General features: G+C 41.3%; 1 protein-coding gene across 22 annotated transcripts in view; it reads right to left on the bottom strand.

The window, feature by feature from the left end:
- Positions 1-21,270, bottom strand: part of LRRFIP2 (LRR binding FLII interacting protein 2) — a 501,877-nt gene that overhangs the window by 68,614 nt on the left and 411,993 nt on the right. For 14 of the 22 annotated variants that reach the window (XM_075586521.1, XM_075586534.1, XM_075586523.1 and 11 more), the window contains exons 3-4: positions 13,901-13,987; positions 4,992-5,042 (exon numbers count right to left, since the gene is read on the bottom strand). In XM_075586521.1, the coding sequence (XP_075442636.1) occupies positions 4,992-5,042; positions 13,901-13,987 (138 nt within the window). Of the gene's footprint in view, positions 1-4,991; positions 5,043-13,891; positions 13,988-21,270 lie in introns of all 22 variants that reach the window. The other 8 variants (XM_075586542.1, XM_075586540.1, XM_075586541.1 and 5 more) reach the window with 2 other exon arrangements.

Raw genomic sequence — 21,270 nt, forward strand, 5'->3', positions numbered from 1 at the left:
CCTGTACATATTACATTAATTTGCAAAATTGCTATTTAAAAAAAAAAAAAGGCCTACTAATTTTCAAAAAAATAGAGTCTCCAACAAAACGGGAAAATTTCACTAGAACGGTTCGGATTAAAAGATTAATTTATCTCAATTTTTCACATGTTCGAAAAGATTAAAAAAACGTGAACCAAATTTGTTAAGTTCACCCGTCTCTGCCTCTCCTTGGACCAAAGTGAAATAATGGCAGTGGCATATCGTACAGGGTAAATGTAGGCGATTGACACCATTTTTATATTAATACAGTGTAAGTATTTTTCAATAAACGTATTATTCCACAGTTAAAAAAAATGCTTTAGACAGTTTACACAACAATCAGCTAATCTCTGTAGTGATAGCGCGGTTTGTAAATGATTGCACATGCGAGGAGAGACAGTATCTCACTCGATGGCATGGTTTGTTTAAAAAAAAAAAAAAATCAAGACAAAGGAACAATAATCATTAGGGAACATTTGAATTAAATGGGTCCGAAGAGAATTGAAACAGATTGATTTTTACACAAGAAACAAACACATGAATATTTTACTTCAGGGGGAATTTCATCTTTACAAACAAAACACAGGGGTGCCCAATACTACTGTACATCCAATTGACAAAACATATAAAGTAATAAGTATAAAGTTTAAATACTTCAATAATAATAATATTTACTTGGTTCTTTAGTTAAACCCTTTGGCCAAAGCGTCATAAGCCTGCATACCACGTCCACTTGGGAGGTTCTAGCATTTTGCTGAATGGACAAGACTCACTGTGGTTGCTTCCCCTCCTACACAGGTAAAAGGAAAGGTTCACAGTTTACTGTTAGGACCTGCATTAAATTTGATTTACCTTGACGTGGTATGCAGGCTTATGACGCTTTGGCCGTGCAAGCGCAGCAATTGGGTGAAAGTAAAGCATCAAGATAAAAAATGTGGGGCTCGATACGCGGGCTGCCATCCCCCCGCCAGGCCCCTTCACAGGCCTCCTGCAGCTCTCTAGCACCTCACTCCAGGCCCATACCTCCTTCTGCCCTCTTCCTCACCCCAGGCCTATACCTCCTTCTGCCCTCTTCCTCCCCTCAGGCCCATACCTCCTTCTGCCCTCTTCCTCACCTCAGGCCCCCTCCCCAGGGAAGTATAGGCGTAGGTATAGACCTATTCCATTTCTTCCACCCCACCTAGGCCCACACCTTCTCCCCCCCAGGCCCATACCTTCAAATGTAAGGAGCCTGGCTCCTTACATTTGCCCTCGGCCCAATGATTTGTGTTGGCAGCCCTTCAATATGTCCATGTATGCATGTATGTATATATCTATGTATATATATATATATATATATATATATATGCAAATATAGCTGTATGCTCATCTGCATGTCTTAGGCAGGTCTGCAACCCCACCTTTCCCCATTATCACCCAGCATACAGCACTTCCACTGCAGCAAGGGATTCTGGGAAATGACATGCAAATGAGCACACAGTGTCACTTTTTGCCTCAATAACCATTTTTAACATGGTTCCCTATAGGCTTAAGCTTGCTGCATGGTCACAGCTTTGAGCACAGCCAGGGTTAAGGTGCATACCCAGAAAACCACCCACAGACAGCTGTTTCGACCTTGATGGGTCTCATCAGTGTGGGGTTGATTTTACTGGGAATGCAAGAGAGGCTTATGGGATAGGCCAAACCATAATACTGAGTTAAGTTATGGTGAGTAAAAAAGTGACAAAAACCCTCCACAGGAAAGCAAATATGCAAATATAGCTGTATGCTCATCTGCATGTCTTAGGCAGGTCTGCAACCCCACCTTTCCCCATTATCACCCAGCATACAGCACTTCCACTGCAGCAAGGGATTCTGGGAAATGACATGCAAATGAGCACACAGTGTCACTTTTTGCCTCAATAACCATTTTTAACATGGTTCCCTATAGGCTTAAGCTTGCTGCATGGTCACAGCTTTGAGCACAGCCAGGGTTAAGGTGCATACCCAGAAAACCACCCACAGACAGCTGTTTCGACCTTGATGGGTCTCATCAGTGTGGGGTTGATTTTACTGGGAATGCAAGAGAGGCTTATGGGATAGGCCAAACCATAATACTGAGTTAAGTTATGGTGAGTAAAAAAAGTGACAAAAACCCTCCACAGGAAAGCAAATATGCAAATATAGCTGTATGCTCATCTTGCATATATATATATATGTGGTTCTCTCTAGTTTTAACATTAAATTCTATTTTTTCACATATAATTATGTTATGGAGCCTGCCTTTTGTCTTTATATATATATATATATATATATATATATATATATATATATATATAGATATAGATATGGGATATGTTATGGAGCCTGCCTTTTGTCTTTATATATATATATATATATAAAGACAAAAGGCAGGCTCCATAACATAATTATATGTGAAAAAATAGAATTTAATGTTAAAACTAGAGAGAACCACAGTCCGTAGGCATTTAAGAGACAATCTCTATGTGGGTGACGTCACAGGGTAGTAGTCCTCCAGGTGGAGGAAAGTGTGGAGGGTCTGATCTCTTCCTGCATGCCAGCAGCTGATCATGGACGCCGAGCTGCACACATTGCCTGCTGCAGGAGTGGGAGAGCCGTCTATACAGCCACGATTTAATTCGGATGGCACAGCTTTTTGAGGCAGGAACCAACGGATGATACAACTCAGTTCCTCAAGTGTCCAGCTGCACGGTTCTGACCCGCGACTACTACCTGGTGATGTCACCCACATAGAGATTGTCTCTTAAATGCCTTTTTATTCTTACTATCGTGAGTGCAGGTCCTATGGACTGTGGTTCTCTCTAGTTTTAACATTAAATTACATTTTTTCACACAAACATATGCTATGGAGCCTGCGCTTCCTTTTGCCTTTTTCTCTGTAGGTATCCTTGTGGTTGGCTATACCACTAAAGAAGCTGCAGTGAGCTCCATGAAGATCTACTTATCTGAAATTGGATTTTGTTTTTTCATCACTATTGGAAATTGGTTTTGAACACTTTGGGATATTAATTTGATTATTCTGTGATCTTTTATCAAAAATATTATTTCTCTAATTTTTCACTGTATCCACGCATAGTTTTTTTTTTTTTTACATATTATTCACGTACTATTAATAACTAAATAGCGCTACTATTTGTGTGTGTGTGTGTGTGTATGTGTGTGTGTATGTGTACCATTTTGTGTACACACACACACACACACACACACACACCTTCAGCCCTTGTCAATCCACTGCTGGTCGAAGGTATGGAAGCTCTCTTCATGTTGAATATATATAATATATATATATATATATATATATTAATGGGGATGCATTGTAAATGTGTAAGATATCTTAAGTACTAAATCATAAAAGGAAGGAAAACCCCACTTCAGGAAATATTATCACTACTCAACAAAAGAAGTATAGGACAAAGTTGAGTGGTGTTTTTGGAGCATGTGAGACTGTCTTTAAAGCTACAGCACAGGTATCCCCAAGCCCGCTATTCTTTAAAAATATATAATTAAAGGTATTTTCCTTCTTAGGCCCAAAAGTGTCATAACGGAAGACTGACTTTATTATCTAGTGATAATGCTCAAGTGGATCACATTTAAAAGCTAGGTTGCACATTTTTTTTATTTTACAAATTTCTAACTACTGTACAGTACCATTCAAGGCACTTATTCAATATGAGATGTGGTATAACACATTAACAATGCATTGACTCCTATTCAACATAGGCCATTTTCAAATGTGAGGTAACATACAGTTAACAATGCATCACCTTAGAGGGAATGGAAGCCGACGCATCATTGTGTCACCCCGTCCCACACAACATTAAACAGAGGGATAGTGAATTGGCATTTACAATGGGGTTTCATTCTCAGCCAGGGCAGGTTTTGGGAATAACCAAGCAACACTATATTTTTCTCATCTAACAGCAGTATTGTCTTTGTCAATTCCTTGGTTATTCACAAAACCTGGCGTGGCTGGGTTTACTTGGAGTTAAGGGTTGTTAAATAAAAGCATCACAGAAAACTAACAGTAATAACAGATCGTGTTTCACTTATTTTGATAGTCCAATATTTTAAATAGCTTGGTTTGCCTTTCTGTACAGATATATCACATAATTGAGTAATATCATTAGGATCTCTATATGCATATGTATGTATCTAGGATTAATCTGGAACTAAAATAATTCACTAAAACCTGCAGAGGCCTCACGGGCTGACAAATTTGGAACCTGTGAGAACTGGCGCTAACTCTTATCACAGAACAAGCCCTTTTAGATTAACAAACCCTGCATTTACCCCACTGGTCACCTTACCACTTACTGTATGTTGCAGATTCCTTGCACCATCAAAATATGAATACATCATTTGAAAAGAAAAAAAGTTTCCGCTTGTAGCTACATTATATACTTTTTATAGTACGGCTCTCCTGTAGCAGAAGCTTATGGTAGCAGAAGGATATTGTGTTCAGTGGAACCAGCGGGTGTCGCTGAAGTTTACCAGCTGTTCCTGGTAACGGTGGACATATCCCTTTTCAAGGTCAATAATTTTCGTTTTTGCCATATTTTGGGGTTCCATGAATTCACAATACATTTTTCAAAGGAATCACCGTTTTTAAAAGGTAAAAAATAAGAGTTGTAACTTAGACACAGCCTGCCCTTAAAGTGTTTGATTTCACTATAAGCGTACGGTAACACAGAGAAGAATTAAAATATGTAATATTCTAATAATCCAACACATCAGTCATGATTTTTATAGTCTGCGTCAAAGACCCCACCCTAGGAATCGAACATCACAACAAATATATAAATGTCATTCACACATTGCATTATTGTGTGTTCAAAGGATAAGGCTCACGGTGCAGAACTAATCTAGCAAACGGTTAGTAATTCACACCACCCCAACCTGTTAGGTTTCACAGTGAACAGCATCATGCAGAACTGGCACTTTGCGCCTACCATCCACCTTTGGATTTGTCCCCATTTTCTATCGTGACTGCGATGCGAGAGCTAAAAAAAGATCAAACTGGTAAGTGGGGTTAAAGGCACCATTATTAAGAACGAGAGATAAGGCAACTGAAAGCCCATAGCTATGAAGAAGCATGGCCAAACTGCATCACCAAACACTACATAACAGAATACAATAGACAATATAGGTACAAAAAATATTCAGTTTGTAAGCATAAACGTTTGTCAAACAGTTAGGCCAAAGTCCAAGTTCTTTTATGTAATAGTTATCTTCAACTTATAAAACGCTCTAGACGAGCTGGTCGTGCCCTTTCATTACAGGGAGCCAGGGAATGAAATGACCCCCCCCACCCCCCATATTCGTCAGAAACATGAAAGACCATCCCACTTTCAGAAAACGGCTCAAGACTTGGCTCTTTGAAATCACCTTTCCGAACCCCGATTGATTCTTCACCCACCTTTAGAGTTTTTAAAAAAGCGCATAGGAGCAGGGTTCGCTCTGTGTATGCGCTATACAAGACATACTATTCATTATTATTATTATTATTGTTTTTTAATTAGCATGGGTATATACAAGGAAGTTGAAGGTCAAACATTGTTGTAGTCATTTTGTTCAATAAAATAATTTGCTCCCTGAGTTAAGTTCCTTTATAACCCTTCAGGGATGGAAGAGAGTAATGCATTGTGCTGCAATGGATCCAAGTCCAGCTGTGAAAGGGTTAAAGGAGCATCCCCCACACCCTCTATGCACCCCCTAGTTTCCAAGATACTGAACAGTAAAGGTCCGGGATTAAATCTCCCTTCAGAGAAAACAAAATGGCTGCCAAATATTGGGCAACAGGCAGAAGCAACATCATTGGTTGTAGATTCCTATTGGAGAGAAATGTACATGCCCTTTAAAAACTAGGCAGTACAGGCAGTCATCGGTTATCCGACCCAATGCGTTACTCAAAATGGCGTTGTAAAGCGAAACGTTGTAAAGCGAAACACGTTTTCCCATAGGAACACTGTTTAAATGAAAGGTTCCGTTCCTGAAGGCATTTTTTACACTAAAATACACCAAATATTTTATGCAGGCAATAAGATATGCAGCACACACATAAATTATATACTGTATATACTGTATTATATATATAATATAACAAAATAAATAATATATTAGATAGTATAATATAATATTATATAGTATAATTATATATACGCTCTTACGACGCTTTGCAACAATGTTTATGTGAATGTGTATATATATACACACAAACACAACGTTGCAAAGCGTCGTAAGAGCGTTGGATAAGCCATTTTGGCGTTGTAAAAATGAATATAGGTATGCATTGCATAGCGTTGGATAAGCCATTCGTTGTAAAGCGAAGCGTTGTAAAACGAGGACTGCCTGTACTAAAATGCTGGCCAACAGATTGAGTCATGTCCTGCCTAGGCTAATTCACTCGGATCAGGTGGGATTTATTCAGGATAGACAAGCGGCTGGTAACACTAGACACATTAATCGAAATAGCAACTCAAAAAAGATCCGGGTGATGGCACTCAGTCTAGATGCTGAAAAGGCCTTGAATAGGATAGACTGGCCATATCTGAGGGCCACGCTTGGAGCGTTTGGTTTCGGGGGTAGATGATTAAAAACAAATCATGGCACTGTATGGGGCCCGGCTGCAAGAGTGATCCATCAGGGATATCCCTTTTGACTATTCCCAATCAAGAGTGGCACCAGACAGGGTTGCCCTCTGTCTCCTTTATTATTTGCCCTTAGAATGGAACCTTTGGCAGCACAAATCCGGTCAAATACAAACATAGCAGGAATCCAACTGAAAAATCAGACACCTAACGTGGCGTTATTTGCAGATGACATCTTCCTTACTATATCTAGACCTCTCACCTCACTACCAAATCTATTTAACATCCTGGACAAATTTAATAGGATCTCAGGTTTCAAAATTAATAGATGAAAATCAGACGCATTGAATATAAACTTACCAAAGGAAACAGAATCAACTTCAATTTCAATTGGCAACCTGAGTCCATTTTTAAATCCCTCCCCGAATTTTCCTAAAATAATTCAAACCCTGAGTATATCAGGAGATGGTCTTCGTACGAAATGTCTTGGATGGGAAGAGTATGTTGTATAAAAATGAATCTCCTTCCTCGCATTTTATATTTATTCTGAACTCTCCCAATCCCAGTAAGAAATAAAGATATAGCCTTGCTTTAATCGTTAATATCCAAATTCATATGGGGTACAAGAGACCAAGAATAAAGGCAACAATTCTTAGAAGACCAATAATGACGGGGGGCTAGTGGTACCTTGCTTGTTATCCTATTACAAAGCGACCCAATTATGTCAAATCTCACAATGGCACACAGATCCGAGCCTAAAAAGGTGTCTAGAATTAGATACAGAAGTATGAGCTCCATTGGAACTGCACAACCTGATTTGGACCCCAAAACGTATTAATTAATCCATTAAGGAGCGGCTATCCTCAATGACCAACTCATTTGCAATCTGGGAGGCGACTAAATTTAGGTGCTCACTAACGACAAAAAACTCATTAATGGCCCACTTATACGGTAACTCGGATTACACCCAGGTTTAAATAGCAGAGATCTTCTCATTTGGAAACAGAAAAGGTTTCTTCAGACTTAAGGGAGGGGAGAAATAGCATAAAAACATTCGAAATAATTACGTCGGAAAAAGACATTCCACACAAAGAATTCTTTAGATTTCTCCAGATCAGAGCATTTTATAACAAAATTTCGCCCTGTCCCCAATTGACAAATTTGGAGAAAATCTGTATATTAAAAACAGAAACTAGGGGACTCATATCTCGACTATACGGAGCGGTGGTCTGTTCGGGAGCTGCAAATGCACAACAATTGAACTATATGACACAATGGGAACAGGACCTGAGGGGAAATTTTGGAGGAAGAAGAATGGAAAGAAATAATCAGGGCCTTGGCCAAGAGCTCAATATGTACGACGTTGAGGGAGAACGCGTATAAAGTATTAATGAGGTGGTACCTCACCCCGTTGAAACTGTCTAAATTCGTACCAAGTTACTCCCCATTGTGTCCAAAGCAATGTGGAGGCGAGGCAGATCTCTTACATATGCTGTGGTCCTGCCCTCGGGTGCTCCCCATTTGGGAACAAGTTAAAGATTGGCTTCAGAGGATTTTAGGCCTCACAATCCCATTAGACCCCTGGCTGTTCCTACTAAACAGACCAATAGAGGGGATCTCTACAATACAACGCAAACTAGTAGCGCATTTTGCAACAGCGACGAGGTGCGCAATCACAGCATTATGGAACAGACAGAAATTCCAACTATTCCTGCAATCAGAAATAGAATTTGGTTTGTATGTCAGATGGAAAAATTAACAAGTTTGGTTAATGATACTGGCGCTAAATTTCTAAAAGTCTGGATTATGTGGCTAGCAAAGACAGACATTCCAGGGGTGGATGGAACCACAATCCTGCTATGATAGTCGGAGAATCGCGTTCTCCACTGATCTACAAAGTGATTAAAAAGACTAAAAAAAAAAAGACAGGCAATAGTATAATAGTATAAAGAGAGCTACAGTAGCACTTTAGATAGAAGACAGAGAGTCTGGCCACGTGGGATTTACTCTATACTCTAGCACTGAAAGAGCTGAAGCTGGGTTCAGAAAAAGGAGAGACAGGCGAAAGGACTTTGCCCCCCACCCTTCCCATCCCTCCTAATTTGGGTTTGATTTTTCTTTTACATACATGTTTGATTATTTGTATAACAGCGGTGACTCATATGAATATGTAAAAATGTATTGTTACATGACAAAATAATATTTTTTAATCAAATGTGAGTTATTTAATTTTTTTTTTTAAATAAATAAATAAAAGGCAGTAACACCGGTAACTTTACAAGTAAGAATCTTAGGATTCGGGCTTCCCTAGAGTTGAAAATATCACAATTCAGCTCTGGAGAACCTCCTGATTCAACTCATGCAACAACATGGGGTTTAGTTGGGGTGGATTGCTCCTTTACACACCAATAGGGAAGGCACTATAGGAGAAACCAACCTTACTTTTACTAATACCTGTACCACGTAACAGATCTTCCTGCACTACCAACTATGCCATGTATGTACCATATACTTATATCTTACCTTTGTCTTATTACCCTCCTTAGTTGTATTTAATTATTGCAGCTTCACTTGAAAAATACTCAATGTAAGTACTGTGCTTGTTTTCTCGCTGCCTCTACAGAGCAACTTGAGCCTTAGACAAAAAGTCACTTTGCAGGACCAGTGGCACTTAGAACCGCTGGGTTAGAGGGTAGCCTCACATTTAAAAGAACTTGCAAAACACTGATTTTAGGGGTGTTTGTGGGGTCTTACCTTACTGAAATTCAAGGACTAGAGCAGTGGCACAAGTTACGCTTTTAAACAAAAGTTGACAACTTCTTTTATTAATGTCTTCTGATACATGGCACATGGTACTGAAGCAGTACTTGGATAGAGAATCTAAACAACTAGAATAACAACACATTTAAGATGGAATTCATTAATTGGAGCACAGCGAAATGGCAGGAAATAGATTTTTCTCTCCTCGTCGCGTTGTGAATCTTCAGCTTTCTATTTTACAGAAATAATTATGCAAATTACCATTTTCCATGATTCTCAATAATGCTCTGCCAATTTAATTTATGCTGCAATGTAGCTTTAAAACCCAATTCTCACTTAGCTACATATGTTGCAATACAATTAAAGTACTCAGCCATGCAACGCCTTTCTACTATTTTTATTTTTTATAATTTAAGATGTATTTTCATTGCTTTGTATATTTAGATGTAAGCCCAACTATGAAAAGTACAGTAACAAATATCACAGAATAGACCATCTATATCCCTTTTATCAGTCAAGTCAGCAGTTTGTAACATATTAATGCAACAACCCCTCCTCCTTTCCCCCCCTATCCTACCCATTCTTTTTATTACAGGATGGGAATTGGCTGTGGGTAGAGGGGTCCTCCAGCTCTGGGTAGCACCCCACCAGATACCAAGGTACTTACAGGTGAAGCTGCTGGGCTTAATCCTCCTGTCAGGGGAAACCAAAAATGATGCGAAATCTCTCCCCAATGGGAAGCCGCAACATCATCGTATGCGGCTTCCTACTGAACTGACATTTAAATCCCCTTTAAAAAGGAAGTAATGTTGATAACGTCACCAGAAAGTATCTTGGCAATGAAGGGTCCCCAGACCTGAAAGTAGCACAGTTCAGCTCTAGGAGTCCCTGCTTCAAATCCTGCTTTAAGTAACCCTGTTTTTCACCATTGTCTCGTAGCATGCAATGCTTCCACTTCAGCCAGGAATTCTGGGTAATGACATGCACACAGTGTGTCACCTTTTTCTTCAAATCCATTTTAATTAGAAGAACCCCTACAAGCTTATGCCTGCCGTATTATACAGCTTTTCAGCACAGCCTGGGTTAAATAAGAGAATAGCTAGTAAACCTACTACAGACAGCTGTTTCAACCTTTTGGGTCTCTCAGTGTGAGGCTGCTTATACTGGCTTTGCACTGTGTGCTCATTTTCATGTAATTTCCCAGAATCCCTAACTGCAGTGGAAGCACTGTATGGTAAAAGCTAATCGGGAAAGGTAGGGTTTTAGACCTGTCTGAGACATGTGAATCCACTCACAAGTCATATTTTTATTTGCTGCTTTAAGTAAAGTTTGCAGAGATTGTAGACAATCCCAATTAAAGAGCAACCAACCTCCTTCCAGATTCTTGTTCTCTCTGAAACAAAAAACCCACTGCGGGGTTTCACAATGAAGCATGTGATCAGGGTGAGAACGTTCATGTAAAGGTAAACTGTTTAAGCTATTAAAAAAAAAAAGCATTGGGGGCTTTGAGAGGACAAAGTGAAAGAATAAAGTCCTTTCTCACAACAGTTCATTCTTCAAGTGCAATATCTCTTGAACATCACATTCCATTGTAGTGACTTATGCTAGATAGTTCTAATGACAGCACACATAGGTTGGTGAGCATTTAAATAAACTCTGAGCTCACAATGAAGAGACAGAAGTAACACTCTCACTGCCCATCCCAGTTCCTCCTGCGGGATCCTTTCCCAATACTTGCTCTTATCACCTTTTTTACACTTTATATGTTTAGTTTATGTGACTGCCAGACTGGCTATGAAGTAGCTATGTACTGTACAAAGAAACACATAATACTGATCTATTTCAATACTTTGATCTCTGGGAAGATGAGAATCAAAATAGTTTGTTTTTATTATTAACTTTATTATATATAGAACTCTTGTCCCAATGGGACTCAAAGCTTCACAGTTACAGCGCGGTTCCCATCACATAGGAATGTTACAGGCGCAGGTCCCTGTCAAGATGAGCTTACAATCTATATTTTTGGTACCTGAGGCACAGGGAGATAAAGTGACTTGCCCAAGGTCACAAGGAGCTGACAACAGGGATTAAACCAGGTTCCCCTGCTTCAAACTCAGTGTCATTGTTATCAGTCAGTGCCTTTATCACTGAGTAAGCTAACCGTTGAGTTGCTTAACACTGGTATCCCAAGCACCATAAAACAAGCACGTAAAACATACAATTACAACAAAAAAACATTATAGATATTTTTCAGATAGTATTTAATTAATACAGCATTACGTGATGTGAAATGAAATATTCAGCATTATGGTTATGGGCAAACGGGCTGTAAAGCATCTTCCAGCATCATATTGTGATTTATTACGGTAGACAGCTTACTAAATGTAAAAAAGTCAAATGTAAATATTCAGCAAAGACTTTGCTATTTGGCTTCTGGCCCCAGAAAGAGGGAAACCCCATTGCTCACTAATGTCTAAAGCAAAAATGCTTTACAATTAAAGCAGCAGAATAGGCTGCATTGTGTTTTAAAATATTTTGTTTGTTTTTTTTAATTATAGGTTTGACGCATGGGGTCTCCGGAGATTAAGTGTATATATTTCAGCTCCGGGGACCCCCTGCTTCCAGAGATACCTACCTTCGTAGGGGTGCCCATATTCCTGCAGCCAGGGAACTGTGTGCCTAACATAATGGCGGCTTTAAATGTCCTGCGGGACAATAGGAAGCGGTGACGTCATCCGTTGCGCCTTCCTATTGGCCAACGTGACTGGGACATGTAAACTTCACAGAGATACCGGCACCGCTATAGAGGTAAGTATTTCTGGAAGCAGGGGGTCCCCGGAGCTGAAATGAACACAGGTCCGCTCCGGAGACCCCCTGCTTCAATCCTGTAATAAGGAGAAAGAAAAAACGCAGCCTGTTCTGCTGTTTTAAACATCGAACTGTAATGAAATTATTACGGACTGTATTGACGCAATAGAGCATATCTGATACAGCCATCAAGTGACTTTAATTAATGGCATAAATGGCCCATTTACTGGATGAACACTTTTGCAGATGGGAGGGACCATAGTTAATTTGTGGGACAGGGTGGAATTAAAGTGACCTTGATAAACCGAATATATAGTCTGAAATATATGGAATGAAATCCATTACCGATGAGGAAAGAATTGCACATTGCACATTTACTCTACAACATGAGGACTGGTCTGCATGGTAGCAGTCAATTCAAACAGGATCTGGTCCGTGTAAACTATAAATAAGTCAACAGCTAACATGTTGCATGGATGCATTGTCAGGGTTGTTGCATTTACACTGGTTGTAATACTTCCACGCTTCGCCGCTTAGGTAAAGAGCGTATTGTATCTAGTTTTGAGACATATCTTTTCAGAAAGGTGAATGTACAGTACAATGAAGAGTGAACACCTAAAGAATAGAAAATTACCTCTAAAGAAAAGGCTAAAATAACTGTGATTATGTAGCCTAGACAAGAGAGAGTCTGTGTGGCGGATAGTAGTCTACATATACGATTACCCATTAATCTACTCATTCTGTTCATAATTGGAGGATGGAGCTAAATCATCATGCTGGGTGCTAGGTAATCAAGTAATATCCTTTATATATGGGCTGTTGTGTGTCCTAACAGACCACTCTTTGATAAAGCGCCCTGTGCGCGAAACATGTCAGAGCGTCTTTAGGAACTCTGCCCTATGTTCTTTTATCAATAAACCATTCTAAAGAAGACCCTCGTGTCCTGTGATGTGCTGGTGGGCTGTGCTCCGGTTTTTTCCATTACTCTAGACTACATATATGATGAGGCAGGTCACTTACTACCCAAGAACAGCTGTGAAAAGGAAGGTGCCAAGGAGTACCTAGAGAGGTGGTGGAATCTCATTCATTGCATTAGATAACCATCTGTCAGGGGTGGGCTAGATGAAGCTGCACATACCTAAAATAGCTGACACTGCGTCAGGGCCGTGAAAAGATGACTTGTCAAGTTCCTTCCCGTCTTTATTATTCCATAATACAGCACAAACAAGTATCATTTACAAAGCAGTTATTATGAGGCTATGCACGTATGATGCAGATGAAACCTGACAAAAACTGCTTGTACCCCATTGTATTAGAGTCTTGGAAAATGATAAAGTAGTTATCAGAGCGACTGTATGTAAAACAAATACATATTACTTGTGCTCGTCCCTTTATGGAGTATGCAGCTGGTAAAAAGATTGACCGTACCTTTTTGGAAAACAAATACACAATTCCAGCGATACTCCCAAATTGGCTTGCAACTGATTAGTGACATTTCTACATTTTGATTCCAAGTCTAATAACAAAGGAGCCGTTTAGTTGCATCTTTTGATCAAACCATGATTCAAGCCTGTGTTTCATCAACCTAAGATGTCGATGAAACCCGACAAAAACTGCCAAGACCTTCCACCCCATAGCTTGAGCATCTTGGAAATGATGAGGTAGCCACCACAGTCCCACATACTGGCACTCACAATATTTACCTCCTTCTGTTGTCTTTCCAGCTCTCGCATACGTATATCTCTGGCCTCCGCTCGGGCTGCCCGTTTGGCTGCGAGTCTCGCTTCTGCCTGAGAACAAAGACAACACAATGTGAACATTTAGGTTTCCTGAAAGGCTGCAAACAAATTCAACCCGTTCGCTGTTTCATAGTCTGAGTGTTTATTAGGAAACTGCAGATAATTGTTACTGGAGATGAATGTCAGTAGGGAGAGATTTCGGTGAGCGCTGAACTTGTATTTTAGTTCTTAACTTTTTTAAGGCAAAAGGGCTGATAGTAGCAATGAATTCAAAAGAAGCTGCTGACGTGTAATTGGAAAAAACAGGACGTTCTCAATCCGTGCTATAACAAAACCATCATTGAAAAAAAATTCTTGTACTATAAAGCTGGAAGTAAATGTAGACACAAGATAGATCACCCGACACAAAACTAAGTTAACACAAGATGTGCAATGAAATTTGAAGACGAAAAAGAAACAAAGCACTTGCAAAATACAAGGTGTTAAATTTCTCAGGATCAGGGGTGCGCAAACTTTTCCCCGTGCGCACCCCTGCCTGCTCTCCTCGGCGCCTCGCACCCCCCCCCCCCCCCGGCCCTGACGTCAAATGACGCACGGGGCCATGTGACGTCACATTGTCATGGTAACCATGACCCCGCAGCGTTATTTGACACTGGGTTACCATGATGACGTGTCGCTGGAAAATAAGGTAAGTGTGTTATAGAGGCCTCACGTGGTCCCCCGGCTTTTCATTTAAATGCCTGGGGGGAGAGCGCAGCACCTCTATAACTGCCGCGTCCCCCCAGAAAACCTAGCGCCCCCCGTTTGCACACCACGGCTCTAGATCAATTGGGGTCAATAGGGGTTCCCTGGGCATCCCTAAACGGTTCCCTGCAATTTTCAGATCATTTGAAAATTGTATCAAATACAGAAGAATTTGCAATGCATCTTATCTCAGACACGCCATTAGAGAGGGTTGGGGTTCCTTACAATGCATTTAATCTCAGATACGCTATTAGAGAGGGTTGGGGTTCCTTACAATGCATCTGATCGCAGTCGCGCTATTAGAGCGGGTTGGGGGTTCCCCTGAATTTCACATTATAATTATAGGGTTCTATAACCAAAAAAAAGAGTTTTAAAACCACTGCTCTAGCCCTAGGTACAATCGGTAGAGAGAACCCAGGCCCTTTCAAAAGTAATAAACTTTTTTTTTAATGAGAAGAAAAGTTCCACTGACGAGGCACTATTATATTATTCATACAAGAGAGATACCACTTCCCTCCGTCAATCAATGTACACCAATATTAACAGGAGGGGAAAACGTCTGTCTGACTGGAAAGCATCGTCCATGTAACCATGGCTTCCTGAGTCAAAACACATACAAACAGACTTAAGAACAAGCCTTATTTTCAGTGGCACCAGTTTCACAGCTTAAAATAGAAACATGACATTATAGTTACGTGATTGGGATGTAGACTCATTAAAACAACAATTCAAGTCAGCAGTTTTATATAGTTGTTCATCTAAAACAAATACAATGTCAGTATACTATATGAATCCTACTGTAGATAGCTTATGCGAAGGCTCCTCTTTCACAGATGTCTAATATACTTGACTAAAACCATATGTGGGAATCGCAAGAAAATCAATCAAGTCAATCATTTACTGTAGTGATTTCCTAAATTGTGACATGTTTTTAACAGTTTAGAAAAGTAAGGGCCGGGATCCCAAAATGAAATATCCCAAGATATTTAACATAAAGGCCCATGGTCAGAGTCACTGGAGTGTGCATAACGCCGCTGTAGTCTAATTCTTTTGGATGGACTCATGGTGGTTTATTCATGAACTCTTTGCATGCCAGAGGGGCCCTCTCTCCATAACTTTGTGATCATGTGACCCGCTGCTTAGGAGCATTTACATGGTTGCAGTTTGGATACATATTGGCTGTGTGCAACATCAAAAGTGTTACATATAAAGCGTACGTTTCTGTGAGCTGATTTCTACTATCAATTGAAAGAGAACTTAAATCTAATTAACAATTATCTGGTATGTTTCTGTGAGCTGATTAGGCAAACCCCTCCCTTAATTGTTAGTCAAGTGTATGTATTTAAGGCAGTCTATTTTGGCTGTGAGCCATTTGGGGCTGTGTGTAACATCAAAAGTGTTACATTAAGTGTCTGTGGAGTTGAAATTGGAGGTGAACATTACAAGAAACTCTGGACTCTGCATCATAACAACAACAACTTTGCAACTGTGAGAATTTGACTTTCTAAAAGCTGTGATTATTTGTACTCTTCCTATCGTCCAATACATGGGAAGTCTCTCCTCCTGCATCTCCCTATTGCTTTTTCTGCTTACTGTTTCCTCACTCCTTTGTGAACATCTCTGTTCTCTCCAACTTCCCCACTGCACCATTATTCATACACCTCTCTCCCAACGACTTCTTTACCCCTCAATAAAAGACTCCCACACAAATCCTCTATTCACACCCTCTATCTACTCCTTCCTGCTGCTGGGGATCTCCCCTAAGCCTGAATCCAGGCATACACACCTGAGCTCACCCACGCCTACCTGCCATTTCTTCCCCTGTAAATGGTGTTAACCTTCTAATTTAATACTGACTAACCTTAAAACTCGCCTCATAAATCAAGCATCCCAATAGCCTGCACTCACCGCCACTGTCACTCCTACCACCTATTGTGACCAAGCATTGCCATCTAGAGCAGTTATTCCCCACCTGCTGTCTCTGTGAATCTCCCTTCATACCACTTAGATTGTAAGGTCTTCAGGGCAGGGATTTCCTTTCCTACTGTCTGATTTTGCTGCACTTATTGTATTATTATAATTCCCTGTACTGTATTCTTTGTGAAGCGCCGCATACACTTTTGGCGCTATATAAATAAAGACATACAATACTGATGACGGAACTGGCGTTCTCCTCTTTCGTTCTTCAGCCGGCTACATCGCGTTCAAATCTCCACAAGAGCGAAGGATGCGACCTCCCCTAGATAACTAGCAAATAGCACTGGGGTGGGTAACGTACAGCCTGCGGGCCGGATGGCTGCTTGCAGCCCACCCAGGTAGGGACCCACGCCAAGGTCCCTACATGTGGTGCGGGCGGTGGAGGCAGAAGCTGTGTGGCAAAAGTCCACACAGGTGGTCCTATCCCGGAAGTTAGGACCGTCCGGAAGTAGGGCCCAACTTCCGTAATCACCGCCTGGATGGGCTCCAGCAACACTGCTGCCTCATTGTAAGGATCTGTGAGGCGCCGCGCACTCAGCGCAAGCGAAACTTACCCTCCACACGTCCAGCTACCAAACACCGCTCCCAAACCTCATCCTGAGGCCTGTCATCATCTTAGGAGCATACATAGACAGAGGTTGTGACACGCACTCAATATCAAGGGTAATAGAGGTGGGGTAATAGTTGCCGGTGCGCTGGTCCTGGGGAGCTCCTGTAGTCCCAAATGTTCCAGTACGAAGAAGAAGAAGCAGGCACACGGTCTTACTCAAAAGGAGGGGGTGAGTATCAGGGGGGTGGTATATATTTTGACTGTTTTCTTGTGTTTGGTAGCCTTCACCTTGAGAAAGGCAGTATTAGATTGCCGAAACGTTGGACTTTATGGCATATTAAACCTCCTTTTGAGTAAGACCGTGTGCCTGCTTTTTCTTCTTCATCATCTTAGGAGCACCATGAGAGTTTCCGTTTAGTTGTGCCCAGCCTGCACTCTCACTTTAAAGAATAACCCCTAAGGAATGTTAATGTTTAATACCGTTTAGTGAATTTGAATCATGGTGCTTCTGTTAGGGACATGTTCCACTAAATACATGTTTTTTATTATTATTTTTCCTTTAAGTTCTATGTGGACATATATTCTGTGCATGTCAGAGATATCCTAGCCTTGGTTATTTGACCCCTTGTGGAGACACTGAGTTCTCATGGGCTACTAGTCCATCCATTTAACTCCACAGTGAGTGCAATATATAGGACTTTTTTCTGATCCCTCTCTGTGACCTACTTTGATAATAGATAGCCATTTTCCTATTTGCACCCTGTTGTGTATTTTATTAGATACCCCAGTATTCGGTTGAGCTCTTAGGTCACCACCATTGTTCTTTGGGTTAAATCTTGCCTGGCCTCATTCCCTCTCACACTGCCCTTTAGCCGACCCTAATAGCCCTGGCAAGAGACAGCACCTACAGCAATACCATCAGGTTCTTAGGGGATAAATTATTGCAAAACAAAAAGCTATTGCTAATCTCAAAACATATATTTGGATTGTTTTTATTTACGCAATGTACTTAAACACAACTGGAAGGATAAGTAGGCAGACAAAGTCCAAAGCAATACTCTCTCTAACCACATTTTTCCTTACGCAGTGCTGAAAATCTACACTTGTAAATATAAATGTACAACTAGAAATTGATCCTGCTGCCCACAGATTACAGTTTCGTCTTAACTTAACTTAACTTAGACTTAAATTATGTCTAGGTAACAAGGAGCTAGCAAAGGATGATTTTACGTGAAAATCAGAGCCGATACTATTGGGTTACTCCAGTAGTGGATTTCCCATTAGGCCAGCAAAATTTGGGGTCGGTAAAAATGTCTGCCCCCATATATATTTGCCACGCTCTCGGGCCTATCAGTCCTGATGGGAATGCACTTACATGTATCCTACCGCCTCCTTAGTGCCACCCTCCATCTCCTTTGCAATCCCAGCAAATGATGCTGCGGACGCCCCAACATGATGTTTCGTTGCCATGACACTGCGACCAGTCACGTTGATGATGTCGGTGGTGTCATTTGACACTGCAATTCCAAGGGAGATGAAGGATGGCACCAAGGAGGCGGAAGGACACATGTAAGTGCATAGGGGCGGCGGATTTTCTGCCGCTGGGTTAATCCTTGGCAGAAAATTCCCTGTTTCCTTCGACTGCTAATGTAAACACGTTTCCTTCTAAATAAGTGCGCTGTCGCAGAATGCAATGACATAATATCCTATGAGAATACATTCAGTAATGTACTTTGGTATATGTGTTCACTTTTATTTCGGGTCGTATACCTAAACCCACAAACAATACCTAATCATATAGCATTTTCCATAAATGATTAACACCTTATATAATACAGAGACTCCCCTCTGAGCAGGTTACTGAGCTGCACAGTTTGCAGCGCTATATATAGTCTGTTTCTAGTGCTGCCTTCCTCCTCCAATCACTGTGGACACCCCTCAAAGCCCCTCTCCCATCTCCCATTTCTTTCTGTCAATCAATAGCTGAAAACAATAGAGGATGTTATAAACCTCCAAGGTCGCATTACAATTGTCTGCCCACTTGCCATGCTTTTATAAAAGAAGATAAACTTCCACCCTTAAAGGAGCGGCGCCTCTTGGGGTTTCTTTTTGTAAACTAGGAGGGAAACAGTGTCTCCGGAGCTGAACCGTGCTAATTTCAGCTCTAGGGACCCCCTGCTTCCCAAGATACATAATTGAGAAGGTGCCCCCGATTGCCGCTCCGACAGGGCACTCAATATGGTAGTTTAAAGCTTCCACATCCCGCGGGCCAATAGGAAGCCACAATGTCATCCTTTGCGGCTTCGTATTGGTCCACGTGACACAGGAGCATTCATCTTAACAGAGATACCGGCAGCACCTTTACATGTATCTCAGAAAGCAGGGAATCTCCTGAGCTGAAATTAATGCGGTTCAGCTCCCCTTCCAACCGGAGGTGAAATACATTTTTGTTTTATTAAAAGGTACAGCTCCTTAAACAGGCATATTTGATCAAATAAAAAGTCTCTTCTGCCTGTGAAACACTCCACCACAGTGATCAAGAATGTTATTTATAAACGACCTGACTGTTACGTAATTTTTTCTAAATTTCACTCCAAGTATTCACCAATTTGCACCACTTTATATTCTGCTTCGTTAAAAATCTGGGGAGGAGTCTTGAGAGGGAGCGCCCTTCCGAGGATTTTTTTTTTAGGAAATAGAATATGAAATAGTGCAAATTGGTGCATGCTTGGAGTGAAATTTAGAACAAATTATGTAATGGTCACATTATTTATAAATAACTCACCTGCAGTCATACAGGCCCATGGCGAGCAATACTGCACCCTTCCTCATCCTCTCATCCCTTATCCTCTCACCCTCCCACCCCACTTGTCCTCTCACAACCTCCCTTCATCCTCTCTCATCCCCCCTCCCTTCATCCTCTCTCATCCCCCCTCCCTTCATCCTCTCTCATCCCCCCTCCCTTCATTATCACCTCCACAAGAAAGCCAGAGAAGACACACGCACACACAAAACAGAAGAAGTACAAATGCCCACACACCAGGACAAAACAGAACAAATACACACAGGACACAGCCTCACCTCTCTCTGCTCCATGCTTTTCCTCCGCTCTTTGGCCCCACCCCCAGGCTCCTGCCACCTCCTCCTGATTGGCTGCTGCTGTGTAATGCAGCCAAATCAGGATGGAGGAAACTGCCCAGCCCCCTAGCAGCAGCAGCAGCAGCAGCAGCAGCAGCAGCAGCAGCCCTGCTCTATCCCTTCTCGGGGGAAACCCTGATTGCTTACCAAGTCCGGAGTGGTAATACCAGAAACATACGTGTCCAGTATTAGCTCTCATTTTTTACCGGACAGAGTAACCAAACACCGGACACCTGGCAACCCTAGACATGTATAAACTTATGCCGGCCGTATAAGGCCGCACTTATAGTACCGACGACGCGACCGATGACGTCACTCATCACCATTGCGAAAGTTTTAATCCGGTTTGGAGACGTCGTTGGCTTCCAGGAGAGTGACGTCAGCAAGGGGGAAGGCAGAGGGCCTATGTGATTGGCTTATCGGCAGTCACATGGGGAGACCGTCTCTGCAAAATCAAATTCTAGTGACAAGGATTTTGGTAGCGCCGTCACGTCCACTATAAGCGCACGCGACGCCATCAATACAATTGTTTTGAAGCGACGTCGCATCACCGGCACCATAAGCGCAGCCTAACACAGCTTTCCAGCACAGCCTGGGTTAAAGAAGAGCATAGCCAGTAAGCCTACTCAAAGACAGCTTTTTGACATTTTGATCTCACCAGTGTGAGGCTGGTTATACTGGCTTTGGAATGTGATGCTGGAAGTGACTACAACCAGACACAACATGTTTTATGGTGAGTAAAGGATAGGATGAAAAGACAAAAGAAACAACAGACCCCTAGCAAGAAACGGAGATCATGCATCCCTTGTTACCAAGGTTAAAAGTAATGTTTAGTGTTTTGTCACAGATTCTCCCCTTTCAAGGAAGACCAGTTTTCACTTATAAGTTTTCTTTTAGTCTAAAGGCACATTTTATAGCAAAGACT

The sequence above is a fragment of the Ascaphus truei genome, chromosome 2 (assembly GCF_040206685.1).
Source record: "Ascaphus truei isolate aAscTru1 chromosome 2, aAscTru1.hap1, whole genome shotgun sequence".
In the NCBI taxonomy this organism is placed as follows: Eukaryota; Metazoa; Chordata; class Amphibia; order Anura; family Ascaphidae; genus Ascaphus; species Ascaphus truei.